General features: G+C 43.3%; 1 protein-coding gene across 1 annotated transcript in view; it reads right to left on the reverse strand.

Annotated features, from left to right (window-relative positions):
• si:ch211-153b23.7 (uncharacterized) overlaps positions 1-11,021 on the reverse strand; it is a 15,765-nt gene extending 4,744 nt beyond the window's left edge. The window contains exons 1-4 of the mRNA XM_055928020.1: positions 10,484-11,021; positions 1,968-2,130; positions 1,646-1,789; positions 1,326-1,460 (exon numbers count right to left, since the gene is read on the reverse strand). Coding sequence (XP_055783995.1) covers positions 1,326-1,460; positions 1,646-1,789; positions 1,968-2,130; positions 10,484-10,602 — 561 coding nt within the window. The 5' untranslated portion in view covers positions 10,603-11,021. The remainder of the gene's footprint in view (positions 1-1,325; positions 1,461-1,645; positions 1,790-1,967; positions 2,131-10,483) is intronic.
• Between the last annotated feature and the right edge of the window lie 7,501 nt (positions 11,022-18,522).

Below are 18,522 nucleotides of genomic sequence, written 5' to 3' on the forward strand. Positions count from 1 at the left end.
TGATCCATTCCTCCTGACAGATCTGGTGTAACTGAGTCAGGTTTGTAGACCTCCTTGCTCACACACACTTTTTAAGTTCTGCCCACATATTTTCTATGGGATTGAGGTCAGGGATTTGTGATGGCCACTCCAATAACTTGACTTTGTTGTCCTTAAGCCATTTTACCACAACTTTGGAAGTATGCTTGGGGTCATTGTCCATTTGGAAGACCCATTTGCGACCAAGCTTAAACTTCCTGACTGATGTCTTGAGATGTTGCTTCAATATATCCACATAATTTTCATTCCTCATGCCATTTATTTTCTGAAGTGCACCAGTCCCTCCTGCAGCAAAGCAGCTCCACAACATGATGCTGCCACCCCCGTTCTTCACGGTTGGGATGGTGTTCTTCGACTTGCAAGCCGCCCCGTTTTTCCTCCAAACACAATGATGGTCATTATGGCCAAACAGTTCTATTTTTGTTTCATCAGACCAGAGGACATTTCTCCAAAAAGTATGATCTTTGTCCCCATGTGCAGTTGCAAACCATAGTCTAGCTTTTTATGGCGGTTTTAGAGAGGTGGCTTCTTTTTTGCTGAGCGGCCTTTCAAGTTATGTCGAATTAGGACTAGTTTTACTGTGGATATAGAGACTTTTGCACCTGTTTCCTCCAGCATCTTCACAAGGTCCTTTGCTGTTGTTCTGGGATTGATTTCCACTTTTCGCACCAAAGTACGTTCATCTCTAGGAGACAGAACGCGTCTCCTTCCTAAGCGGTATAGCGGCTGTGTGGTCCCATGGTGTTTATACTTGCGTACTATTGTTTGTGCAGGTGAACGTGGTACCTTCAGGCGTTTAGAAATTTCCCCCAAGGATGAACCAGATTTGTGGAGGTCTCCAATTTGTTTTCTGAGGTCTTGGCTGATTTCTTTTGATTTTCCCATGATGTCAAGCAAAGAGGCACTGAGTTTGAAGGTAGGCCTTGAAATACATCCACAGGTACACCTCCAATTGACTCAAACGAAATTTTCCAAGCTGTTCTGACCCACTCGAATTGGGATACAGTGAATTATAAGTGAAATAATCTGTCTGTAAACAATTGTTGGAAAAATGACTTGTGTCATGCACAAAGTAGATGTCCTAACCGACTTGCCAAAACTATAGTTTGTTAACAAGATTGTGGAGTGGTTGAAAAACGAGTTTTACTGACTCCAACCTAAGTGTATGTAAACTTACGACTTCAACTGTATATATAGATATATATATATCTAAAGGAAAGCGTGACAGATTACATACACTTTTAAAAGGATCTAGAGGTAATAATAATGATAGTCATGGGGCTCACCTGTGTGCTCTTTGTCCAGTCTCTGGTGGTGTCTGTGTGATGTTGTCTATTCTCCAGCAACCTGACGTATTCATGTAGCTGCTGGTTCTTCTTCAACTCCTGCATCAGTGTGTGTTCATAGTACTCCCTCTTGTTCTACAGAAACACAGTCAGGATACAGTCAGTGTGTGTTCATAGTACTCCCTCTTGTTCTACAGAAACACAGTCAGGATACAGTCAGTGTGTGTGTATGTGTGTGTGTGTCTGTCAGTGTGTTTGTTCGTGCACATGCGTTAATCTGTTTGTGCAGGTGTGCGTGTCCTCTGCCGGTCGGTCGGTACCTGTTCGTGGTCTACTTTGAGCAGCAGCATGTTGTTGAGTTGTTTGACTGTGTTGCTCTCCTGCTCCAGAGTCTCTACTCTCTGTTGGAGACTCAGAGTTGTGCTGCGATACACATGGTCCCAGTCTTCATTCAGCTTCATCAACTAACACAGACACATCATCATCATCACCACCGTCATCATCATCAGCTAATACAGACATATATCCTCATCACCATCATCCTTTCTGGCCTCGTCCAAAATAGTTTGTATTCACAGAATGTGGTACACTTGTCTCTGGTTTAATTCCTGTAGTTAGGTGCGGTGTAGTTTTGTGTGTCACCTCTTTGTTGACTCTGCGTAGCTCAGTGTTCCTGTTGAGCAGTAGTAGCTTCTCCTGGTCAGCTGAGGTGACTGACATACTGTCAGTGATCAGAGACCCCTGATCCTCCCCGGACAGCAACCTCTCACCAGCCGGGACAATCTCCTCCTCCACCACATTCGCCCTGTACACAAACACACAAAATCACACACAAGCACACAGACACACACAAGCACACAGATACACACAAGCACACAGACACACAGACACACACGCACGGTGAGAATATTGTGTAGGAAACCAACAGCACTCACCTGAACATAGCGTACCTTCAAGCAGATAGAAACATACTTGTACTCACATAGAGGAGCATGAACTACTACTATGCACGACCTCACACCTACACACACGCATACACAGTAACACCATGTAGCATTTACATATGCCTGCAAACACAACCACTATCATTCTCAAACACCCAAACAACGTTTATCCCCACTTCAAGTGTTTCTTGTCTAAGATGAGAAAAACACATCCTTGATACATTCTACAATCTAGTACAGGGGTAGACAATCCTGGTCCTAGGTTTTTGATTTAACCGACCTGGAAGACCAGGTGTGTTGATCACTGAACTGACCAATTAGCTCAGTTGGTCAGGTGTGGTGCCTAGCTGGAACAAAATCCTTCAGAATCCTGCAGCACTCCCGGAACAGGGTTGCCTATCCCTGATCTAGTCCATTCCCTTGTGAGCTACCTGTCAACTGCGGCAGATTCAAATCATCATTGCCATCTAATGATCCCTGTGCTGTGCCGCCTGCACACTTCTCGTGTCTAGAGGAAACCCTGCATCCTGAGATCAGCTTGTTCAAGCCTTGATGGCTTCATCAACTCAATGACAAAGGTAAGGATTTCAGTTAAGATGTTTTTATGTGTGGTTAAGGCAAATTAGGTCCACTTATAATCGCTTGTTGCCAGAATAAGTTTGTTTTTCTCAAAACGAGGGTATCATCAGAATTAAAGAACACAAATTGAGGCATAACCACCATGTTTTAATTTGCCTTGAATCTAATACAGAGTTATAGAGCATGTCCATCAACAAAACTGTCCAGTCCATTCAACCTCACAGATGGATCCAGTCTCCAGCCCTGCTGTGTCCTGAATATCCAACATGTTTTCTTCCTCTTGGACTGCAGATTAATGTGACCCAGATGAAGGAAGTTTTCAATCATAAACACTGTCTTGGTAGGACACCAAGATGCTATTTCTTCCCGTGGCAGTTTGGTCATTTATTGTAATCTAACATGAAAAAATATAAATAATAACTTCCTTCCTCTTTAGCAGGCTGCCATGCTGGGGAAATAATGGATTATCCTATACAAATACAAATGGTCAATGGCTACTAGCCTATTCTCTCTGAGTAAGAAGTATGGCTTTACTACTGGTCTACACATTATGAACCAAATAATGGCTGTGTCTCAAATGGCAACCTATTCCCTTCACAGTGCACTACTTTTTAACAGGGCCCATAGAGCTCTGGCCAAAAGTAGTGCACTATATAGGTAATAAGAGGCCATTTGGGAGGCCGTCAATGTCTTTTGATGTGTGGGTGCTGTGCAGTAGCAGGCTATACTACTATCAGAAGAATTGATAATTGGGTTATTGCACAACCTAGTCCTCAGCCACTTCTGGGGCAAAAACAATTTCAGGATAAAAACCTTCCGTGCAACAGGACTCAATGATCTAATTATCATTCTGCAATGTCATTCCACAGGAGTAAACAGATCATTGCACTGTAGTCTAAGTATTGTTTTATTTGGAAACAAATTGCCAAATAATGAGTTGTATTTTTTTGTATGTGAATGCAACACAACCTCTGCGGTAGTGCACTGGCACTTACTAGAACTCTAGAACATAGTTCTTGGTTCCCCTTTAATGCTACTGAACAAGTCATAGAGCATCAGCAGTAGTCAAGTGACCTGAACAGGGATGGAGAATTCAACGTATTGACCTGGGAAACTCCCCTGACATATCAAGTTCCTTTTTTTAAAGTAGCTGGAATCACCCACACACGATTTATTCACATACATCCTGTTATTCACTCATAGTATAAGTGTTTTTCCAACTGGCACATTACGTTTTAAGAACCATATGTTTTGTAGAACTTGGTGAGAGCCTGGTTGTATTATGGTTATTTTGCATACAACCTTTCCATAATGTTTCCTACTGGTTTCCTTACGGCTATATTTAAAGTAATGTCCTCAAATTGTTCAGAGAACGTTAAAACCTCTACTTCATCACCCTCCCGGATCCGGGATCCTCCTCATCAGAAGAGCTGACTAGCATAGCCTAGCCTAACGGGACAGGGATATCATATAATATAATTTTCATGAAATCACAAGTCCAATATGTCATGTTTTGTCTTTGATCTTCATGTCTTGTCCCTGTGCTTCCCTCTGCTGGTCTTATTAGGTTCTTTCCCTCTTTCTATTCCTCTCTCTCCTCCTCCCTCTTTCCCTCCCCCGCTCTCTCTCTCTATCGTTCCGTTCCTGCTCCCAGCTGTTTCTCTTTCTCCTAACGACCTCATTTACTCTTTCACACCTGTCCCCTATTTTGCCCTCTGATTTGAGTCCCTATTTCTCCCTCTGTTTTCTGCTTCTGTCTTTGTCGGATTCTTGTTTGATGTTTGCTGTTCTGTGTCCTTGTTCCGCCCTATCGTGTTTTTGCCTTCATCAGATGCTGCGTGTGAGCAGGTGTCTAGTGGTCGCGTCTCCAGTCGTTCATCTCTACTGACGAGAGGATTTCAGTTTTCCTGTTTTGTTTTTACCTTAGATATATCAGGAGTATCGTTTTTTGTCTAAGACTGGAATAAAGACTCTGTTTCTATTTCGTCGCTTTTGGGTCCTCCTTCATCAGCATAACAGAAGAATCCGACCAAGAATGGACCCAGCGACTACGGATTCTCTCTACACTACCGTCAAGTTCCAGGGAGCAATGCTCGGCAGACACGAGCAGGAATTGTCTGCTGCTCGTCAGGCCGTTGAGACCCTGGCCGCTCAGGTTTCCGATCTCTCAGGACAGTTTCAGAGTCTTCGTCTCGTACCACAAGCTATTTCCTGGTCTTCCGAGTCTCCGGAACCCAGGGTTAATAATCCACCATGCTACTCTGGACAGCCCACTGAGTGTCGCTCCTTTCTCACCCAGTGTGATATTGTGTTCTCTCTCCAGCCCAACACATACTCTGGAGAGAGAGCTCGGATCGCTTACGTCATATCACTCCTTACTGGGCGGGCTCGGGAGTGGGGCACAGCTATCTGGGAGGCAAGGGCTGAGTGTTCTGACGTTTATCAGAACTTTAAGGAGGAGATGATACGGGTCTTTGATCGTTCAGTTTTTGGGAAGGAGGCTTCCAGGGGTCTGGCTTCCCTATGTCAAGGTGATCGATCCATAACGGATTACTCTATAGAGTTTCGTACTCTTGCTGCATCCAGTGACTGGAACGAGCCGGCGTTGCTCGCTCGTTTTCTGGAGGGACTCCACGCTGAGGTTAAGGATGAGATTCTCTCCCGGGAGGTTCCTTCCAGCGTGGACTCGTTGATTGCACTCGCCATCCGCATAGAACGACGGGTAGATCTTCGTCACCGAGCTCGGGGAAGAGAGCTCGCGTCAGCGGGGCTTCCCTTCTCCGCATCTCGACCATCTCCTTCCATCGGCTCAGAGACTGAGCCCATGCAGCTGGGAGGTGTTCACATCTCGACTAAGGAGAGGGAACGGAGAATCACCAACCGCCTTTGCTTCTATTGCGGTTCTGCTGGACATTTTGTCATGTCATGTCCAGTTAAAGGTCAGAGATCATCAGTAAGCGGAGGGCTACTGGTGAGCGCTACTACTCAGGTCTCTCCATCAAGTTCCTGTACTACCTTGTCGGTCCATCTACGCTGGACCGGGTCGGCTGCTTCCTGCAGTGCCTTGATAGACTCTGGGGCTGAGGGTTGTTTTATGGACGAAGCATGGGCTCGGAAACATGACATTCCTCTCAGAGAGTTAGGGAGGATCACACCCATGTTCGCCTTAGATGGTAGTTCTCTCCCCAGTATCAGATATGAGACACTACCTTTAACCCTCACAGTATCTGGTAACCACAGTGAGACCATTTCTTTTTTGATTTTTTGTTCACCTGTTACACCTGTTGTTTTGGGTCATCCCTGGCTAGTATGTCATAATCCTTCTATTAATTGGTCTAGTAATTCTATCCTATCCTGGAACGTTTCTTGTCATGTGAAGTGTTTAATGTCTGCTATTCCTCCTGTTTCTTCTGTCCCCTCTACTCAGGAGGAGCCTGGTGATGTGACAGGAGTGCCGGAGGAACATCATGATCTGCGCACGGTCTTCAGTCGGTCCAGAGCCAACTCTCTTCCTCCTCACCGGTCGTATGATTGTTGTATTGATCTCCATCCGGGGACCACTTCTCCTCGGGGTAGATTATTCTCTCTGTCGGCTTCCGAACGTAAGGCTCTCGATGATTATCTGTCTGCTGAAGGCATTCAGATGGATCCCGCTAAGGTCCAGGATGTCAGCGATTGGCCTGTTCCTAAGTCACGTGTCGAGTTACAGCGCTTTCTCGGTTTCGCTAATTTCTATCGGCGTTTCATTCGTAATTTCGGTCAAGTGGCTGCTCCTCTCACAGCTCTGACTTCTGTCAAGTCTTGCTTTAAGTGGTCTGGTTCCGCCCAGGGAGCTTTTGATCTCCTCAAGAAGCGTGTTACATCCGCCCCTATCCTTGTTACTCCTGACGTCACTAAACAATTCATTGTCGAGGTTGACGCTTCAGAGGTGGGCGTGGGAGCCATTCTGTCCCAGCGCTTCCAGTCTGACGATAAGGTCCATTCCTGCGCTTACTTTTCTCATCGATTGTCGCCATCGGAACCCGAGGGGATTCTCCCTGAAGGGCGTGTTGTCGGGTTGACTGTCTGGGGAATTGAGAGACAGGTAAAGCAAGCACTCACTCACACTGCGTCGCCGCGCGCTTGTCCTAGTAACCTTCTGTTCGTTCCTGTCTCTATTCGTCTGGCGGTTCTTCAGTGGGCTCATTCTGCCAAGTTAGCTGGTCACCCCGGCGTTCGGGGTACGCTTGCTTCTATTCGCCAGCGGTTTTGGTGGCCTACTCAGGAGCGGGACACGCGCCGTTTCGTGGCTGCTTGTCCGGACTGCGCACAGACTAAGTCAGGTAACTCTCCTCATGCCGGTCGTCTTAGACCGCTTCCCATTCCTTCTCGACCATGGTCTCAGATCGCCTTAGACTTTAGTACCGGTCTGCCTTCGTCTGCGGGGAGGACTGTGAGAGCCGCCAATAAACGTAGGATTAAGAGTCCTAGGTATTGTCGCGGTCAGAGAGTGTGGCTTTCCACTCGTAACCTTTCCTTTACGACAGCTTCTCGCAAGTTGACTCCGCGGTTCATTGGTCCGTTTCGTGTCTCTCAGGTCGTTAATCCAGTCGCTGTGCGACTGCTTCTTCCGCGACATCTTCGTCGCGTCCACCCTGTCTTCCATGTCTCTTGTGTCAAGCCTTTTCTTCGCGCCCCCGTTCGTCTTCCCTCCCCCCCTCCCGTCCTTGTCGAGGGCGCACCTATTTACAAGGAACGGAGGATCATGGACATGCGTTCTCAGGGACGTGGTCAACAGTACTTAGTGGATGGGGAGGGTTTCGGTCCTGAGGAGAGGAGTTGGGTTCCATCTCGGGACGTGCTGGACCGTTCGTTGATTGATGATTTCCTTCGTCGCCGCCAGGGTTCCTCCTCGAGTGCGCCAGGAGGCGCTTGGTGAGTGGGGGGGTACTGTCATGTTTTGTCTTTGATCTTCATGTCTTGTCCCTGTGCTTCCCTCTGCTGGTCTTATTAGGTTCTTTCCCTCTTTCTATTCCTCTCTCTCCTCCTCCCTCTTTCCCTCCCCCGCTCTCTCTCTCTATCGTTCCGTTCCTGCTCCCAGCTGTTTCTCTTTCTCCTAACGACCTCATTTACTCTTTCACACCTGTCCCCTATTTTGCCCTCTGATTTGAGTCCCTATTTCTCCCTCTGTTTTCTGCTTCTGTCTTTGTCGGATTCTTGTTTGATGTTTGCTGTTCTGTGTCCTTGTTCCGCCCTATCGTGTTTTTGCCTTCATCAGATGCTGCGTGTGAGCAGGTGTCTAGTGGTCGCGTCTCCAGTCGTTCATCTCTACTGACGAGAGGATTTCAGTTTTCCTGTTTTGTTTTTACCTTAGATATATCAGGAGTATCGTTTTTTGTCTAAGACTGGAATAAAGACTCTGTTTCTATTTCGTCGCTTTTGGGTCCTCCTTCATCAGCATAACACAATACAGCAAATGAAATATAAACATCTTGTGAATCCAGCCATAATTTCTGATTTTTTAAATGTTTTACAGCGAAAACACAATATGTATTTCTATTAGCTAACCACAATAGCCAAACACACAACCGCATATTTTCACCATGTTTCCACCGCATAGGTAGCTTTCACAAAACTGACAAAATAGAGATAAAATGAATCACTAACCTTGAACAACTTCATCAGATGACAGTCTTATAACATGTTAGACAATATATTTATTTTTTGTTCGAAAATGTGCATATTTGAGGTATAATTCATAGTTTTACATTGCAGCCACCATCAAAAATAGCACCAAAGCAGCCAGAATAATTACAGAGAGCAACGTGAAATACATAAATAATCATCATAAAACATTTATGAAAAATACATGGTGTACAGCAAATGAAAGATAAACATCTTGTGAATCCAGCCAATATTTCCAATTTTTAAAGTGTTTTACAGGGAAAACACAATATAGAATTATATTAGCTTACCACAATAGCCAAACACACAAAGGCATTTATTCACCGCAAAGGTAGCTTTCGCAAAAACCAGCAATAGATATAAAATTAATCACTAACCTTTGGACAACTTCATCAGATGACAGTCTTATAACATCATATTATACAATACATTTATGTTTTGTTCGAAAATGTGCATATTTAGAGCAGCAAATCGTGGTTATACATTGTGAATACGTAGCAACAATTCCCCAGAATGTCCGGAGATATTTTGGACACTCACCTAATCTGACCAAAGAACTCATCATAAACTTTACATAAAAATACTTGTTATATGCAAATGAAAGATACACTGGTTCTTAATGCAACCGCTGTGTTAGATTTTTTAAAATAACTTTACCACAACATACAGCTTAGGTTATTGTGAGACAGCGCTCACCAACACGGTGGAGAATAGGCATCAACATATTACACAGAAATACGAAATAACATCATAAATGTTGTCTTACTTTTGCTGAGCTTCCATCAGAATGTTGTACAAGGAGTCCTATTTCCAGAATAAATCGTTGTTTGGTTTTAGAATGTCCATTTCTTGTGTCAAATTAGCAACCTTGGCTAGCATTGTGGAGCGAACATTCCCATCATCTCTTGGCGCAAAGAACGGAAAATTCCAAAAGTCCCATTAAACGTTGAATAAACTGATAAAACTCTACTTGAAAAAAACCTACTTTATGATGTTTTTCTCATATGTATCAAATAAAATCAGAGCCGGAGATATTCGCCGTGTATACCGAACGCTTTTCAGAAGACAATGTCGAGGTCTTCCGCGCGCCGTCGAAGACAAAGAAAATACCGGACCTGTCACTCCAAAAGCTCTTATTCGGCCTCAGATCAAGCTAGACACCCCATTCAACCTTCCACTGCCTGTTGACATCTAGTGGAAGGCGTATGAAGTGCATACATATCGATAAATAAAAGCCAGTTGAATAGGCAGGCCCTGAAACAGAGCCTCGTTTTCTGATTTTTCACTTCCTGTATGGAAGTTTGTTGCCAAATGAGTTCTGTTTTACTCACAGATATAATTCAAACAGTTTTAGAAACTTCAGAGTGTTTTCTATCCAATAGTAATAATAATATGCATATTGTATGATCTAGAACAGAGTACGAGGCCGTTTAATTTGGGCACGATTTTTTCCAAAGTGAAAACAGCTCTCCCCTATTGACAAGAAAAAACCTTCTGTGGAAATTTCAGTACTTCAGCATAAAGTTTTCCACAGGTATCCTTATGGTTCTATTTCAAGTTAAGTTCTCAGAACATAACAAAAAAAATCCATAAAAAATGTGTAACGTTCAAATAAATGTTCTAAGAATGTTATTTAAAAACATATACATTCTGTTCTCAGTATCAACAAAACTATCTCTATCCTCTATCTTGTTAAGTGTGTTTTTCCCTTTAAAATAGGGCCTGGTTGAATAGACTAAAATGAACAGGTTTGTATGAGTTAAAAACATGTTCCCAGAACAGGCTAAATGTTTACTGTTGTTCTCAGAAGATTTTTTAAAAACCATTCAGTTTTAGCGGTCAGGAACAATATGGCTTGGTTTCCAGAACCAATGGAAAGTCAAAAACGTACGGTCCCACAACTTCTAAGGAAACAGGTGTGTCAGCTGGTTTTAATCATCCACACTGTGGTGGTGTTTTGGACATGCATACCTTGATTCCTCTATAGCCCCTTTTTCCTCTGGTTTCTGTACGAGAGCACTGGCGCTGTAGGGTGAAGAATCTACCTCCTGTTCAGACGATGATGATGCTGACAGTGAACCTCCGTCCATGACTGATCTGAGCCAACAAATGAACCTGACAAAAGTTGAAAAACTGCACTCCAAAATTAAATAATAATAAAAAAAACTAAATAAGTCGTCAAGGTTGGTCAAGGCTGTCTTCTCTAGTGTTGGTCAAGGCTGTCTTCTCTAGTGTTGGTCAAGGCTGTCTTCTCTAGTGTGCAGATTTGACACTTGTATTTGACCTGATCCAACTGTCAACTGAGGCAGAAACCTCTGACGTAATGAACACAAAAGACTGACAAAATGAAAATCTCAACTGATCCAGAATCCTCTGAAGTGATGAACACAAAGTATTGACCAAATTGAAATCAATTCTCAACTGATCCAGAATCCTCTGATGTGATGAATACACACCCAAGTTGTATAAAGCCTCCACAGAGCATATGGTGGAAAGTCAATATGACTTTCAGTCTCTGTCTACCTAAAAAGGAAGTCTAAACATACCCTGCTGCCTGCACCCACATGCAAATGATGTTAGAATATAGGAAGTCACAGAACAATTTAGGTTGTTTTTAAACATAGTATATATAATGTGAGAATAGGAAGTCACAGAACTCAACTTATCTCAACTCTGTCAGAGGGTTTTTAAACTTAATATTTTTAATATGAGAATAGAAAGGCACAGAACAATTCAACTTATCTCAAATCTGTCAGAGGGTTTTGAAACTTAATATTTATAATGTGAGAATGGGAAGAACAACTAATCTCAACTCTGTCTGGGTCTGAACAATAGGTACATATTGTTCTGTTTCTATGTCATTACTTTCAAAGTGTGGTTTTTTAAGAGGTTGTCCCAAAGATTTTGAAGGTACTTTTGAGTACAAATAAAGAAGTATGACATCAGCGGGGAATTCCACTCATGCTCATGTTTCTGTTTCTCTCTGTGTGTGAGTGAGTGTGGTCTGGAATTCACAGCATATTCTCAACGTACCAACAACTGTCCACTCCCCAATCTCACAAGTATCACAGTTACTAAATCAAAGGCATCACATGTCAATAAAAGAACACAAATGTTATCATAACAAAGCAGCCAAAAAAATTTTGACTGCAAAAGTGGTTAAATTTATAGATATTGTGACACACTCCCTGAACTCAAAGATCAGAAAATGCCTGGCTGGAGGGGGGATGGGCCACATAAGCTTGTGTAACCCAATATTGCAAGCTCTGATATTGCTCAAATGTGGAATACAAGTAGCCAGTTGTCTGCCCTACATACACAAACCAACCAGTATTAGGATCTCTTAATACATCATGGAAATATAGAGCTGTAACTACATACACAAACACAACAGTATTAGGATCTCTTAATGCATCTTGTAAATATAGAGCTGTAAACACAGTGGTACAATGGGTGGAAATATACTGTAAACTAGGAATATTTATGATGAATGTAAGCTTGACTTTTTTGTAGCTGATTAGCAGACAACTTTCCAAGTCAAATTCTCTCTCATTCAGTGCTGTATGATCCTGCTAGACAACAATACATACAGTTACACCTGTCTTTTGATGTTGTGGCTATTGGAATCAGCTCTAAGGAAAACAAGTGGGCTCAGACATCGGAATTATATTTTTTGGGGTCTAAGGTTCCTTGAAGGATTTTGTATCTTTAGCCTCTACATTTGTAATTTAGTCAGGGGGTCACCACAGATTATCTTTGAGTCCGCACTGGATTTAGCCTCAAATCCATCATGGCATTCAAAATACAATATGGCTGCCATAATACTAATGATCATAAAGACTGTTTTGGTGTAAATCAATTTGATTCAGAATACAATATGGCCAACATGATTACACTCAGACACCTTCGCCTAAAAATACATTTCAATTGTTCATTTTGTATTGTGTTATTCTCTCTTTAAGGTTTCATACGGTTCTTGGTATATCTAGGACTATGAGTGGCACTGCCATGCCTCTTGTGTTTGAATATCTGAAGCCAAATAGCTTATTAATGTGTTTCATGTTTACATTCATCAATACATGCTAACTAGGGATTAGCTAATGATTAGCCAGTGTTTTTCTTAAGGGTAGCTTTAGTGTTTTTCTTAAGGGTAGCTTTAGTGTATCTTAACTTCTTCCAGTGTAAAGTAGTTGGTAGCTTGGTAAACTATATTTTCGGGGTACCTTCCCCAACACTGTGGTAAATGCAGATGGGCAGATGGTCATCCCTATACTGCATCAGTTTGGCTACGGGTGATGATGCGTATTGCTAATAGCATACCTGATAATATGGACCATGCATAGTCTATGTACATAGTCCAATATGTTTAAAATAATAATATATATATATTTTCTTTTACAAATATGCTATTGGGCTCATTTCCCTAGCCCTAACCTAGATGTGACTCTGTATGGTCCATGTCTTCGACAGTGTTATCAGCTGTGTTGCTGTTGGCTCTTGTTGTTTTGTCGCTAGCTCCGATCGCCGCTGAAGATGAGACAACAATACACACACATGTTAAAAATTATGACATGCTAGAGCAGGGGTGTCCAACATTTCAGCCTAAAAAAAGGTTTAGAATCCACTCATGGTAGGCATTAATAATTTGTTTCTTTGGATTGTCATTTGCTGTTGCTACTATTCCTGGCCCATTACATACTTTTTCAGTTAACCGATTCATTAAAGATGTTCACCTCTGAAAGGTTTCTAAGAAAAAATGTTTCTCTGAGAAAAGGGTATTAGTTGTGACAAAAGGTGACAAAGACTACACATCAAACTGTTTGAATCCATTTTTTATTTTAAATCACATTACCTCCAGACCACAGACTTGCCATTGTCTCAGAAGTAGGGTTGAAAAATTCCTGGATCTTTCAATAAATTCCATGGTTTCCCCTAAATAATACTAAATGGGGTGTCCCGTAAATACGTAAAGAATAATGCTAAATGGAGTGTCCCGTAAATACATAAAAAATAATACTAAATGGAGTGTCCCGTAAATACATAAAAAATAATGCTAAATGGAGTGTCCAGTAAACACGTAAAGAATAATACTAAATGGAGTGTCCAGTAAACACGTAAAGAATAATACTAAATGGAGTGTCCAGTAAACACGTAAAGAATAATACTAAATGGAGTGTCCAGTAAAAATGTAAAGAATAATACTAAATGGAGTGTCCAGTAAACACGTAAAGAATAATACTAAATGGAGTGTCCAGTAAACACGTAAAGAATAATACTAAATGCTCTGGGGCCAGTTTGCAACCGTCTTGCAGACCAGAGTGGGCTGGCTCGCAAAATGTAACTCCGTCAGTTGGGAGAGACTGTGGGCTCGTTCCTCTGCTCAGACGTTGCTACCTGGATGGGTATTTATCAGCTAACCACATAATAGTTGCGTTCCCCTGCTCAGATGTTGTGTGCATCAACCAATGGTTGCGTGCTACGTCATCGATTGACAGATTGCAATGATGTATGATGTGGTCAGCAAATACGTAAAATACCTATCCAGATATTTGTAGGATCTGGCGGGCGTCAGCAATGCCTGGGCATAGGAACGTGCCCCACAGTTATAGCAATCTGTCTGTCGATGACACTGTAGAGATGGTCTTATTCAGATTTTTAGATCAGCGGGGCAGAATAAGTGGGCTTTCTGCCTCAAAAAGATATCGGAGTGAAATGTTTTGTATATGGATCTTCAAAGCAGAGTGCCTATCAAGGGGGTTATCTCTGGGGTGGCGCATGAAGTGTGTGCAGATGAAATACCTGAGGATGTACGTGGAGTGGTTGGTGCACGTCAACTGACCCGTATTGGTAGATGGAGTGAAGAAACTCACTTCATCCATACTTTTCCTCTTTGATCAAGAGTTTCTCCCTTCTCGTGTAAAGTCGGGCTACATGAGATACCATGTAAGAGCCTTCATGCATAAACCTATTCAGTGTCAAAGATTTTGTCATCTGGCAAGTAAATGCAGAACGGAAGAGTATCGAATGCCAGCGGAGGTTATATGTTGCAATTGTGGTGGGGAACCTGCACCCAAATTCCTGGGTGAAGGAGCCAGAGGTGGTCTGGGTGAAGGAGCCAGAGGTGGCCTGGGTGAAGGAGCCAGAGGTGGTCTGGGTGAAGGAGCCAGAGGTGGCCTGGGTGAAGGAGACAGAGGTGGCCTGGGTGAAGGAGCCAGAGGTGGCCTGGGTGAAGGAGCCAGAGGTGGCCTGGGTGAAGGAGCCAGAGGTGGCCTGGGTGAAGGAGACAGAGGTGGCCTGAGTAAAGGGTTAGCCAGCTTGTGTCCTATCTGGAGGCGGAGAGACGAGTCGAAGGAGTGAGTGGCATTGAATATGCAATGGTAGTAGAGCCTGCACCAGTGAATATTTCTCGACAACCTAGGAAGTTAAAAAGGTGGACTTTGTATCGTATTTTAGTTTTTATGTGTGATGTCTGTCTTTTCCCCCTTTCCTACTATGTTTTTGTTTGTTTGTTTACCACCCGTACAGTAGGTGGCGGCATGCACCTCTTGACGCTTGTTTGCGGACCGCCATTATACATAAGAAAAAGAAGAGGATGACACAATCATTGGTTGATGCATGCAACGTCTGCGCAGTAGACGTCAGTTCGAAGACAGTACATTATAAAGATAGGCAGAAACTGCTTCTCCAATAGAAATCCCGCATCACGCTTGTAGGCGATGTTATCTAGCTAAACTCATGCGCAGAAACATGTCATCTGGTTTTACTGTCAAAGACGTTCTCATTGTTACTGTCGTCTCGCGCCATACTGCGCATGTGCAAACCGTAAACTCAAAGGCACTCGTTCGATATAAAATAGTTTTTGACGAAAATGAAAACGTGTCAGTTTGTCATTTTCACGAGGTTGGAGTAATACCATGTTCAACTACTTAAGACATTGGCTCGAATCTAGGTTTTGCCTTTAGATTTCGAGAAAATGAACAACTAAGGAATAATTTGTCACTTCTCTCATACCCCAAACCCCGACCTGATCTGCTTCGCAAGCGTTCCTGGAAGTCTCGTGATGCTGCGCCTTTGGGTTTAGAAACTGTGGATTATGTAGCTGTCTTTTTCCAGCAACGGTTTCAAAAGGCTAGTAATTTACAATACCTGGCTGAAAATTACAACGTTCTTGTTATTATAACCAATTTGTATTTTAATTTATGTATGTAATTTAGTAAGAGCAGCAGCTACCGTCTCAGTCTGGGACTAAAAGAGTCGTCAATGGACAACTGCAAATTCATTAGGATTATAAATTCTTCCGATGAGGTGCGTTGAAAAATATCTAGCCTAATGTTACTGTATCTATCTAGCCAGTAGATCCCGACCCTAGCATTATGCTTGTTTACACTGAGCTGCACTGGGTTCGGAATAAAAGCCAATTTATGCTTGATCCTAAAATGTGAAATATGGTCTAGGCTTTTTATGGAGTGTGTGACGCAATTGCGGGGCATGCAGAGGCCAAATCAAGCTCCATACCACATGCCCTTGCACATCTCACATTTTGTATCTTCTTCAATGAGTTTTAACGGTTGTTGGCATTGAATAAATATTGCATTACCGCCACCAACTAGACTAGAGTATAACTCCCTTACTCTTTGCTTGGGAAAAAAGGTAGAAATCAACAAATACACTACCATATAACCCAACACTCGTTAAAAACCCACCACCATATTCTACTAAATCTAGTTGTACCTCAGGCCAACAGCCTGAAAGGATGGGACACCACCGATCAACACACCCTGTAACTCTTCTGATGTCAAATCTCCTACACCCAAATACTTCTCTGCATATAATCTTACTGAAGCATATATCACTTGTTGGCCTGTCCATCTGTACTGGTACAGAGCTACTACTTACACCACTTCTCTCAGGATCCCTCCCCCTTGACCCATCCTCCTATAATGTCTTCACTGCTTCCGCATATGACAAGTTCTGCAATACTCTAACCCTGGTAGCCTCAACCTGCCTCACTCTCACCGGACATTTCTGATCCCCAGCCCCATGGGCACCCCTACAGATAACACATACATACCGCTTCTTTCCCCAATGCTACATATTCATTTTGTCTCATGACCTACTGCACACTTCTCACACCTAGGAACCTCTCTCCTACTCTCTGCTGCCACATGCCCATAAGCTTGACACATGTAACAACGTAATGTATTTGGTACAAAAGCTAGTACGGGATAACTATATATACAAAAGTATATGGACACTCCATCAAATTAGTGAATCCAGATATTTCAGCCACACCCGTTGCTGACAGGTGTATAAAATCGAGCAAACAGCAGTAGACTTTCAACATGGCACCGTCATAAGATGCCACCTTTCCAACAAGTCAGTTTGTCAAATAAATTTCTGCCCTGCTAGATCTGCTCCGGTCAACTGTAAGTGCTGTTATTGTGAAGTGGAAACGTCTAGGAGTAACAACTGCTCAGCTGTAAAGTGGTTGGCCACACAAGCTCACAGAACGGGACTGCCGAGGGCTGAAGTGTGTAAAAATCGTCTGTCATTGGTTGCAACACTCAGTACTGAGTTCCAAACTGCCTCTGGAAGCAACATCAGCACAATAACTGTTCGTCGGGAGCTTCATGAAATGGGTTTCCATGGCTGAGTAGCCACACATGCATAAGATCATGCGCAATGCCAAGCGTCGGCTGGAGTGGTGTAAAGCTCACCGACATTGGACTCTGGAGCAGTGGAAACGCGTTCTCTGGAGTGATGAATCTCGCTTCACGATCTGGCAGTCCATAGGACGAATCTGGGTTTGGCGGATGCCAGGAGAACGCTACTTGCACCAATGCATAGTGCCAACTGTAACATTTGGTGGAGGAGGAATAATGGTCTGGGGCTGTTTTTCATGTTTCGGGCCCCTTAGTTCCAGTGAAGGGAAATCTTAATGATACAGCATACAATGACATTCTAGACGATTCTGTGCTTCCAACTTTGTGGCAAGTTTGGGGAAGGCCCTTTATTTTTTCAGCATGACAATGCCCCCGTGCACAAAGCGAGGTCGATACAGAAATGGTTTGTCGAGATCGGTGTGGATTGGCCTGCACAGAGCCCTGACCTTAACCTCATCAAACACCTTTGGCATGAATTGGAACGCTGACTGCGAGCCAGGCCTAATTGGATAACATCGGTGCCCAACCTCACTAATGCTCTTATGGTTGAAGAAAGCAAGTCCCTGCAGCAATGTTCCAACATCTAGTGGAAAGCCTTCCCAAAAGAGTGGAGGCTGATGTACCAGCAAGGGGGGGACCAAATCCATATTAATACCTATGATTTTGGAATGAGATGTTCGACGAGCAGGTGTCTACACACTTTTGGTCATTGAGTGTATGTTCTAACGTCACTTTGTCGGGCAAAGACTCAACATCAAAACGCAAAAGAACAGACAACGACTCTTTCTCCACTCAAGCCAACCTGTCTGCGTCGCACCAAATAACGAGCATCACAAATACCGGAAATATTTATCTTCAGTTGGTCCACTTTCACATTTATCGCTAAGCCAGTAATCACTCGCCCTTTTCTTGAGAGCGAAAACAATTCACATCTCTTGTCCCCAGTCGTTTGATGCGGAGCACCTTCTCCCTCTCACCAACAGAAACACAAACAATTATCACAAGACCACTTCGGGTTACCTTCACCGATTCCACGGCACATAACTCCGTTTTAACCCACCCTGAAAACACACATGGATCAGCCAAAAGGCAAGGTTCCACTTTTTCCAAAAATGTCACTCCTACCATCAGACTCAACCTGACCCTCGGTGCCTCTGGCTCGGATAACTTCACCACACCTACCACCTCCGATACTTCGCCCTCATTCACTTCCATTTCTCCTGTCTTCGATCTGGCGTACAGCTCACTCTGCTTACACTTTCTACTTCAACAAACCATTTCCATTTGTAACCAATTCAAGCTCACCCTCTACCTCCCTCTTTCTCTTCAACCTCTTCTGCCCCCCCC

This window comes from Salvelinus fontinalis, chromosome 6 (assembly GCF_029448725.1).
Source record: "Salvelinus fontinalis isolate EN_2023a chromosome 6, ASM2944872v1, whole genome shotgun sequence".
NCBI classification, from domain to species: domain Eukaryota; kingdom Metazoa; phylum Chordata; class Actinopteri; order Salmoniformes; family Salmonidae; genus Salvelinus; species Salvelinus fontinalis.